Genomic DNA, 10,320 nt, shown 5'->3' with positions numbered 1-10,320 from the left:
GGATTTGCTCTCTAAGGAGTGTCCTGCTCGCAGCCGACTCCAGGAGGAAGAAGAGAGTATCACTCCCGTGTGGGACCGGGCTGTCAGCGGGAGAAAAGGAGGAGATGGGGGGAGTGCGCGGCTTGGGCCGCTGCTGGGCCATGGCAAGGAAGAGCTGGGCTCGGCTGCTAGCTGGGTCCTGGGCCGAAAACTGGACTGGCCAAACGGCCGAGGGTAATCTCTATCTTCCAATTTTTTTTATTTTCAAACCATTTTCAGTAGAATTTGAATTCAAAACTGAATTTGAACAAAACCACACAACACAAAATAAAATAATGCCAAGCATGAATGCAAAAATATGTTACTAACCTTATGAGGAATTTTTAACTTCAACAAAAAAATATTTATGTGCTAATTAAATGCTCACAATAATACACAAATAAATCCAATTAATCCTATTTAATTGAAAATCAAATTTTTGGGTTTTACACGTGTGATCTGTGCATATATATCTGTAATCTGAGACATGAGATCTGTGGGCTATAGACGGGTCTGTAATAAGCCTACACTAGTACATAGAAGCTCTACGCTGACGGTGAAATTTAATTTTTACAGGCGGTTTCAATTAAAGAACGCCTGTAAAAAAAAAATTGGAGGGACCAACTCAAAAACCGCCTGTGAAAATCAATTTTTACAGGCGGTTTTCCTAACAAAACCACCTATAGAAATCATGTATTTCTATAGGCGGTTCTCCTAAGAAATCGCCTGTAAAAATCATATTTCTATAGCTAGTTTCTTAAGAAATCCGCCTGTAGAAATAATTTGAAATTTCGTTTTTTGAGTTTTTCAAATGACCTCGCTTGAAAAAACCATCAAAATGAAAGTTGTAGATCTCGAAAAGTTATGAAACTTTGTAGTTGATAATTTTTTCATTTGAAATTATCTTGTCGTTGAAAACTACGTTTGAATTTCTCAAATTTGAAATTCAAATTTTGTAAATGACCTCGGATGTAGAAAAGTTATGAAACTTTGTAGTTGACAACTTTTCCATTGGAATCCATTTAGGGCCTTAAATAATCAATATATGCTCGGTTTAGGATAATATGTGGGGAACTAAACTCTAATATAGTTATAGGTGGAGTGGTAGAGGAGGCTACGCGCAAGGGCGAGGTGTTAGGTTCAAATCCCACCGTTCGTGAAGTGTGTGGGTCTTCGATTTTGTATTTTTTTATAAAAAGATTTTTACAGACGGGTGGCATAATTAAACCGCCTGTAGAAATAGATTTCTAAGTTACCCGCCTGTGGAAAAGTTTATTTCCACAGGCCAACAGCGCAGTGTAGAAATAGGTTGCGAACCGCCTGTATAGTACCTCTCTGTACTAGTGCTAGACGCGTCTACGGTAAGCAAACTAATACACACTAGACTATCATAATAGTGATCTGTATTAAGCTCCTCACTAAAGACGTGTTACAAAAACATATGTGGTTCCATAATTCCTATCGATGCATGTCCCGCACGCCCTTCACTGCTATAAGTATAGTTTTCCAAACGTGCCGCCTGGCACGGCACGGACACGGGCACGGCCAGGCACGGCACGGCGCGGCACGGCACTATGCGGCCCGGCGGCCCGGCCGTGCCGTCCCTATAGTGCCGGCGTGCCCAGCCCCTAGCCCAGGCACGGCCCTATGCCCGGTTGGCCGTGCCGTGTCGTGCCGGCTAGCACGGCAGCCCGGCGTGCCTCGTGACGGCCCGCAGCACTCGAGGCCGAGGGTGTGGCACTGTCACCGCGTCCAGCGCTCGTGTTCGTCGTCGTCGTCGAGGTCGCATCCCCATCCACGGGCGCTGGAGACGTCGTCGTCGGGGGTCGCATCCCAGACGAGCGCCATCGCTGCACATGTCGCGACGTGGTCGTCACGTGGCCGGAGCTGCTCGCCGCGCCGTCGTCGTCGTAGCGTGTGAGCTCTGAGCTCTGCTCGCCGCGCCCAAGGACGCGTGCCACACGGAGTCGTCCCGACGAGCGCGGTGCCGCCACCCCCACGTCGAGCTCGTGCTGCCGCTCGCGCCGCCGCTCGCCACGCCGAGCTCGCGCCGCCACCCCGCGCGGCTCGAGAAGACTCGCGGTCGCGGCGGCCGGGGTGAAATGAATTAGGGTTAGGGGGATGTGAGGGGAGTGTGGCCCCGACGCCTTTTATACATCCCTCCAACCGGCTTTGATCCAACGGCTGCAGTTTGTTAGGGTTACAGATCGGACGGCTGGTATTACACGAGCCGTGCCGCTAGCGGGCCAGGCTATATTCCGTGCCGTGCCTCGTGCCAGCCCACGGGCTGGATTCTCGGCACAGGCACGGCCCATTGGCGTGCCGTGCCAGGCACGGGCACGGTGCTAGCGTGCCTGGGCCGTGCTCGGGCCGTGTTTTCTCGGGCCGTGCCCGTTCCAGCCCAGCGGGCCTGGCCCGTTTGGAAAACTATAGCTATAAGAATCACTACAAGAAATACCCCGATACGTGACGGTTTAGAGATGGCCTTTTCAGAAATCATCATAGAATGCTATAATTTGTGATGATTTATTTCTAAGGTGCTAAACCTATGATGACCGCTTAAGGTTTCATCATGGTTTGATGGTCATAGATCCAACACACACTCTGTGTCTAAATTTTCGTCGCTCACGCCGTTGAGTTTCACAGGCCTAGGCGGCAACAAACCTCAAAATCGTCCCTTACCTTAAAAATTTTCCAATCTTATCCTCTCCCACCACAGCTCCCTCATTCTCCCACACACGAATAAGAGAATTTGTGGTGGCGCATCCACCCAGGCTCGCTACTTGCGGCTCCCAAATCCCCAATCTCACCTCTTCGTTCTTCAGCCCAGGCAGCGAAGGCGATAGGGGGCAGTGCTCCTCTCTCGGCGAGAAGCGGCAAGACAGGTGTTGGGGACATGGTTGGCGGCCATGTGGGGGCGCCGGGGGCCTGCTGCTGGCTTGGGACTCCTTGTGGCTGTCGGATCTAGGCGGCGGCCGACTGAGGGAATTCACAAGGGGCCGCCGTGGAGCACCCAGCGGCTAGCGCGATAGCGGCACCGGCACAACGTCCGAGCACCGACGTGCAGTCCACCAGGATGACCGAAGGTGAGGGATTTGATATCCTGATTAACGATTCAGATCCTCCCTAGTTCTACTCCTATATGCCTGGTATTGATTATGTTGATGCGTATCATATATCTACATGTCATTTTTTATGCTTCAAATGTTGGAAGTTCGAGAATTTTATTGCTTGATTTGCATCATTTTTCAGTTAGCTGATGATAATATGGCTGCCTTATATCATATATATGAATGTCATTTCTTATGGTTCACCCCAAATGTTGGAAGTTCGAGAAGATATACCATAGCGTCTAATCCTTCTATTTTGCAGGCATTATTTAGCATCACTGTTAGTAGACATGGTAGGTCAGAATCATATCACATATGACTCTTGTTGTTGGGGTACCATCTCTATGCTTGTGTTGTCCAACTACTTATGCTCTAAGGTCCCTAAACGTAAATGACTTTTGTTCAAGAAACCATATGACTCTTGTTGTTGGGGTGCCATCTCTATGCTTGTGTTGTCCAACTACTTATGCTCCAAGGTCCCTAAACGTAAATGGCTTTTGTTCAAGAAACCAACCTTTCTACATGCATGCAGTAAAGTATCTGATACGAACCTGCCTAGTCAAGAAAAACCAGTGGCACCCTAATTTCATAGACCTACCACCGATTGTACAAGACATATGACAGTGCAAGGTTTGGGGGAGCATGTAACTTAAAATTGTTGAGGGATCGTTCTACTTCACTACCGCGCGCATGTAGACAAAAACATCATCGCAAATGAAAGTAGAACATAGTAAGAACGACACTAACATAGATATGACTTGGTATAGCCCATTATCACTTTGGGAATCTCCATCTCCATGTATTTGTTCATGATGGTGATCTCCATCTCCATGATCCATGTGTGCCATCCTCCAGTAATGATTCCACCAAGACTAGCTATCACTAACGCAAGGCAGTGAATTAAAATTACATAGTCACGGGTAGGATCATCACAGATTGGGACGCAGGCCATTACATCAGATGGACAATATCTATGTGGCTCCAACCATATTGTCATTTTCATGACATGCAAGCCATAAATATATTACATACATGAATCACATACATATAAGGGCTATACCAGTCATGAATCCCTACAAAACAGAGTTAACCGATTTGGACGTCTAAACTTGCAGGGCCAAAAACTCTATTTTCTCGGCCTTTTTGCAATTCTAATTTTGCCAAACATAGTTTCACAGTGGAGAATCAGATGTAAATTTTTCTCTATGATTTTCGTTTAGAGATCGTCTCAATCCGAGTTACGGATCAAAAACTACGGTTGTTTTACCGAACAACACTCTTCATGTCAATCTCGTGCCCGGCAGTAGATCCTATCTACTACCGCCGCGCATCATATGCGCCCGACACTTGACCTAGGGTTTAATTAGATCAATCTGATTGATCTCTATTTTGTCATGACTGGGTTTACATGTATCACTTAACTCGGATGGTGGAATTAGTAGATTGTTACAATACTAGCATAGCAAACTAAGATCAGAGACTCATCGAAAGCTGCATATATCTCTATATGTATCCAATCGAATCTATAACAATACAGTAACGACTTTGATACCACTAAAAGATTATGAGGACGCTACGCTAGCCAGAAAACAAAAATTTCGTCCTCATAAAACAGGATCAACTGCTAGTTATAGATCATGGGATTACCACTAGATGTGCAGGTGCAGCGGAAGCGACTCAATGTAGTCGTGCGCGTAGTAGCAGTGTCATGCAGTTGTGTGGTCGTCCACCACGTCAATCCCTCTTGCGCGGTTCGTCCTTGTGCTCCAAACATAGCACCTCTGAGGTATCCCACACGTGCAGAGAAAAAGCGTCACACCTCTAGACTGCTAGGTCCGCGAGGAGCAATATGTGCGAGCGTGGGTGAGCAACGACAGTTGCCTAATGGCGTGAGTTAACCCTAGCCGCGCCCCCTCCCTCTCTTATATAGGCGTCCTCCAATCAATCCCGAGTTGGAGGCCCAATTAGAAAACCCTAAGCCTTGTCTAATTTGGGTCCAACCCAAATTAGGCTTCAAGCCCCTTAAGCGTGCGACCCTATGGTTCACGTACATATGAACATGGGCCGAGTACTCCTTACTCGCCTAATAGTTGACAGCGGCCTTTAGCAAGGCGTGACAACTCCTATACGCACGCAAAGATCATATTAGACGAACCACTGCAAACATAGACATGTTATTCCCTTGCCACACGTTATTTGGTCCAACTCGTGGGTTAACACTTAACCCACGCACGGCCATGCATTTGTTGATCCAATCACTTGAGTGATCCAGTGATATCTCTCTCATAGAGAGAGGCAAGTTCCATCTTGATTATCTATGTCTCACAGCATGTTTCCTCCGACAAACCCGAACACCACCTTTATAACTACCCTGTTACGGAGTAGCATTTAATAGTCCCTAAGTAGGTCGTTTTACATCTTGAGAACATACAACAATCTCAGGTCTAGGTACATGATGCATAAAGAGATAATAAGAACATCTCACGTTGGGTCAGTCTAGCCTCATATCATACATGTGCCCACATTATTAGTTTGACATCTTTATGTCTATGACTTGTGAAACATAGTCATCAACTAATACAAGTGTTCATCTAATATTCATATGTGTCCTCGCACGAACTCTAATCAGGGACAACTTTACAAGTAAAAGAGTTTCACAAACAATTCACATAATTGTTAATCGATACAAGTTTATCTATTATAGATATTCATCGAACTCATAATATATGTCATGAATACAATTATAATACCATCATATCTATGATTAGTTGATTACCTCTAGGGGCATATTCCTAATAGTGAGGAAGCCTAGGGTTAATTAATTAGGATGATCACGACCGAGGTCTTCTCGTGGTCACCATTCACATGCATACCTAACGCCCTAAAGTTCTTGACTGTACCCTTGTTTTGTTTTTATCCGGGAAGTAATCGCCGCAGGTACCTTGTCATGCCCAGCCAATAATGTACCAGCGTCAGCGTGAAGTTGGGTACCTAAACATGGTCGATGCGGCTGCAGCCAATGGAGTAGTCAGGACACCCGATTTGTTTAGACACCAACTAAATAAGTTAAGCGCGCAGATGGCGATGCAGGACGGAGGCAGCCTCGTGCTTGCACGCGAGTGGTTGGTGACACATCTGTCGTCGATCGATAGGAACACGTTCGCCCATTTCCGGGAACCCGCGAGGCTGCAGGTATCGATCGAGTCCATAAATCCATATTGAATGTATATATAGCTAGGTCATCCGGCCCTATGTGCTCGCAATGCAAAGATCTCTATTGTATTGTAGCACAATGGCAGCATAGCAGCAGTAAATAGATTGCATCGCCAGGTAGGGAGCAGCCCGCAGAGCTCATCATCATCAGGGTGCGCGTGCCTTGCCGCCGGTCACCATAGAAAATCGACGTACGTAATAAGTAGTAGTAGTAGTAGTAGGCAGTATAGAAGCAGTGTAAAAGTTCACCATAACTCCATAATGGCGCCGACGACCTCTGCAGCTGTGCTAGTACCAGCTGCGGCGGTGGTGCTGATGGTGATGATGGCGTTGCCGCTCTCTGCGGCAGCAGCTGCTGCGCCGCTGCTACCGGCGCCAATCGGCCAGCCCGGCTGCAACACTACCTGCGGCGCCGTGAGCGTGCCGTACCCCTTCGGCTTCGGGCCCTCCCACTGCTACTGGCCGGCCGGGGCTCAACCTCACCTGCGACACCAACCACAGTCCGCCGCGGCTGCTGCTCGGCGACGGCACCCTCAGGGTCACCGCGATATTCCTCGCCAACAACACGGTGCGGGTGGTACGCGCAGGCCCCATCATAAACATAACCGGCGACTTGTTCACCTCTGACGACGGCTGGAACGCCTCGCTCGATTTCGGCCGCGGCTTCAGGGAGCACGGCTACCTGCTGTCGTCCCGAAACGAGCTCGTCGTCTTCGGATGCAACGTGATGGCGACGCTTTCCGCGGACGTCGTCGGGGAAGAAACCACCAAGATCGTCAGCGGTTGTGCCTCCTTGTACTTCCTACAGAAATTGTACGGCAAGGAAAGGTACTGCACCGGTACATCGAGATGCTGCGTGGCGTCCCTCATTTCTGGCGGCGTGCCCAAAGCAGCTCAGGTCAGGTGGCTCTATAGTGGCAACCACACCTTCGAGCAGACTCAGGAGCCTGTAACCGTGTTCGTCACGCCGTATGGGTGGATCGACGACTTGGCACAGTGGGTGGACGGATTCAAGGAGGTCCCTCTTCTCCTCGAGTTCGGGGTCAAGCAGGGCTTGCCGCCGGCGTTGCCGCAAGGCAGCATGCATGACGGCTTGCACACAAGACGTGCAACGCATGGTCTGCAAGAGTGAGCACAGCTCTTGCCAGGCCTGGGTCCACCAAGGCTACACGTGCTACTGCGACCATGGTTACGACGGCAACCCTTACCTCGCCGGCGGGTGCCAAGGTTAGTTACCACTGCATACTGTTAGCAGCTCCATAATGGACGTACAAAAATATTATTTTACTCCTGCTGTTTTTTACATGGCATATTAGAGCAACTCCAGCCTAAATCCCTAAATTAAGCCCTTAAATTTTTATTTACATGCTATGATAAAAAAAAAGTAGAGGCTCAAATTAAGACTCAACTCCAACCCACCTCCTAAACAAGTAGGATAGGAGGTTCTAGATGTGAGGGGCTGAAATTTAGGAGAGCATGGAAAATGGGAGCCCAAGTAGGAGGTGGGTTGGAGTTGAGTTTTTTTGGCTCAAGTCCCTAGATTTAGAATAGGGACTTGTTTAGGAGTTAGGTTGGAGTTGCTCTATGCACCGCAAAAATGGGGAGCCTCTTCTTACAAACTCTAGAAAATACAATGGCAATAATGTACGTATATGCTAAAATGTACCTTTTAAAACTCTATATATAATTATATATATATATATAATTCCTTTTTACTCCCATTAGTAGTTACTCCCATGAGTATATCTCTACATTTAGGGCGTATATGGTCCGATGAAGTGTATGTAGACGAAGTATATGATCATACTAAACCATTTAAGATAGTATGTATGTTAAGATAGAGTATGTGGTTATACTTATTATATAAACTACAGTAGTGTCATTTTAATAATATTTTAAAAAATATAGATTTCTTTGAAAAAATTTTGCGTAGTAAGATCTAGAGTATCTTAATATAAGTATATAAACATACTCAAACCGATAAACAAGTACGAATACATACATAATGTGGTTTATTGAAGATGAGAGTAACTACATTTAATTTTCCAAATTTAAAATTCAAATTTTTGAAACGGCCTTGAATGAAAAGATGCTGTTGACACCGTTTTTGGGCACGTATCCAGGATCGGTAGGGTGTAGATCGGCAAGATAAGGCAACGGTAACTGGTCTGCAGGAGAGTTGCCGATGAGGAAGATTGCCGATGAAGGGACGATTGAGTATGGCTAAGTCAGGGAGTGGTGGCGCGTTCCTAACCGATAGCCAGCATCAATGTTTGCCGTTGGCGATAGCAGGAAGATTGCCGATAGCTCCGCGGGAGTTGCTGATTGATCCATGGCAGTGTCTTGGTCGATCATGAGTTAATAGTTTTGTGTTTTCCTTAGTTATTTAGATCGTTTTGTATACGGGTTCTGTTTAATTTGGAATTCGAGTCTTAGTCGTGTCTGATTGTAGCTCTTTGAGCAGGGTATAAATGTAGACCTTAGGACCTTGTAATCTATGAATCGATCACTCAATCAAACACAAGTTTTTACTCATATTCCAGCATCTACTTTTCGACGACTACGTCATATTTTTCCTTTTCATTACGAGTTTTTAGGAGTTCGTCGACTTAAGCTCGGCGTATTCTCGAGTTCCGTATGAATACCTCTTGGCCGTGGCATCCGGGCGCATCGCTGTTGTCGGGACCAAAGTATTCGAGTTATCACCTTTGCCGATAGTAAGGTCAAATCGGCTGGCACGCCTTAACGTTCGAATCGGGTATTAGCCCTTTGTGTTTGCAGATCCAGCTTTTGCATCAACACATCTTTTGGCACGCCTGGTGGGACCAGAATCAACATCAAGATCGACATGTCGACTACCGAGTTCGATCAGGAGAACGTTATCCCCGTGACGGAAGCCAATCTCAAGGATGAGCAGAAGCAAGCTATTGCGAAAGCCATGGAGGATTACAAGCAGCAATGTTTGAGGTCCTTCAGCATCAACACGAGCGATGAGGTGATCCAGAAAGAAGCACTGCCGACCCCTCGGCAGGTCACTTTTGACGCCAATTCTGGTAAACTCCAAGACATGGTCGATAATGCTATCAACCGTGCCTTGATCAACCAAGCTGGTGTGCTGTCCAATACGGTTTTCAATGCCATGGCTAGAACTTTCAAAGAAGAACAATTGCCACCGAATTATGTGGGCCCTGTCTATCATCAGCCAGGATCGCCAATGGTTATGGCTCCATCGGCTGCTACGGCTGCTGCAAGCGCAGAAACTACTGCTCCTCCAAGCACGCTAGGACTCTCTAATGCGCAATCCACGCCGATGCCGTCCAATCCATCAACATCAGATGAGTCGATCAAGCTTACTACAGATCTATTGGCATCGGCAATGTCGGGATCCGTTCCTCCTAACTGGTGGGGTTTTGGTATGCCCCCGGAATACTTGTTGAAGACACCTGGCACATCTCAGGCAGCTGATATGAGAGGCAAGGCTCCTATCGCATCGGTACCTCCAAATACGCCGATGAATCAGAGTCCCCAGTATACTACAACTACAACTGCAAGGCCTTACACTGGGAATTCTCAAGCTCCAACGTTCCAGATGTCTAACGTATCGGCAGATTCAATGCTGACGCAACAGAGGTTTGTGACTCAGCCAGGGTATGTCAATTCAATGATGATGCCCAATTACCAGTCATCGGCAGGTCCTATGCCGATGAATGCTAATAGTGGATGGCCTGAGCAGCAAGTTTTACCACAAATGCCCCAACAGAATCATCAGGCTACAGGGTTTCAACAAGGCCAGATCTACCCCGGATTCCAGAACCAAGGGTTGGTCAATCAGCCGATGAATCTCGGCCAGCAGATTGGTGGTCAGCAGTTTGGTGGTCAACATCTTGGTGGTCAACAGATCGGCGGTCAGCAGATTGGTGGCCAAATGATTAACCCAATGTTCCATGCAGATCGCGCACCACATAGACACGTGGAAGCA

At 47.2% G+C, this 10,320-nt stretch overlaps 1 protein-coding gene and 1 long non-coding RNA gene across 2 annotated transcripts; both read left to right on the top strand.

Moving 5' to 3' along the window:
- LOC110435713 lies at positions 2,665-3,588 on the top strand. The gene is made up of 2 exons (XR_002453559.1): positions 2,665-3,104; positions 3,391-3,588. It is a non-coding gene; the product is annotated as an uncharacterized LOC110435713 (long non-coding RNA).
- On the top strand, positions 6,207-8,801 carry LOC110435855. The gene is made up of 5 exons (XM_021461935.1): positions 6,207-6,320; positions 6,417-6,532; positions 6,625-6,659; positions 6,761-7,568; positions 8,465-8,801. The coding sequence occupies exons 1-4, from the start codon at positions 6,207-6,209 to the stop codon at positions 7,471-7,473; spliced, it is 978 nt and encodes a 325-aa protein (XP_021317610.1). The 3' UTR covers positions 7,474-7,568; positions 8,465-8,801.

The sequence above is a fragment of the Sorghum bicolor genome, chromosome 5 (genome assembly GCF_000003195.3).
Source record: "Sorghum bicolor cultivar BTx623 chromosome 5, Sorghum_bicolor_NCBIv3, whole genome shotgun sequence".
Taxonomy (NCBI): Eukaryota; Viridiplantae; Streptophyta; class Magnoliopsida; order Poales; family Poaceae; genus Sorghum; species Sorghum bicolor.
This window is presented reverse-complemented; position numbering and strand designations above follow the sequence as displayed.

What these genes read in the sequence shown, in the direction of transcription:
- LOC110435855 (XM_021461935.1), top strand. Translation starts at nt 6,207, where the DNA reads ATGGCGATGCAGGACGGAGGCAGCCTCGTGCTTGCACGCGAGTGGTTG. An exon ending in GGGAACCCGCGAGGCTGCAG is followed by an intron (nt 6,321 to 6,416) that starts GTATCGATCGAG and finishes ATTGTATTGTAG; the next exon opens with CACAATGGCAGCATAGCAGC. An exon ending in CTGCGGCGGTGGTGCTGATG is followed by an intron (nt 6,660 to 6,760) that starts GTGATGATGGCG and finishes CGGCGCCGTGAG; the next exon opens with CGTGCCGTACCCCTTCGGCT.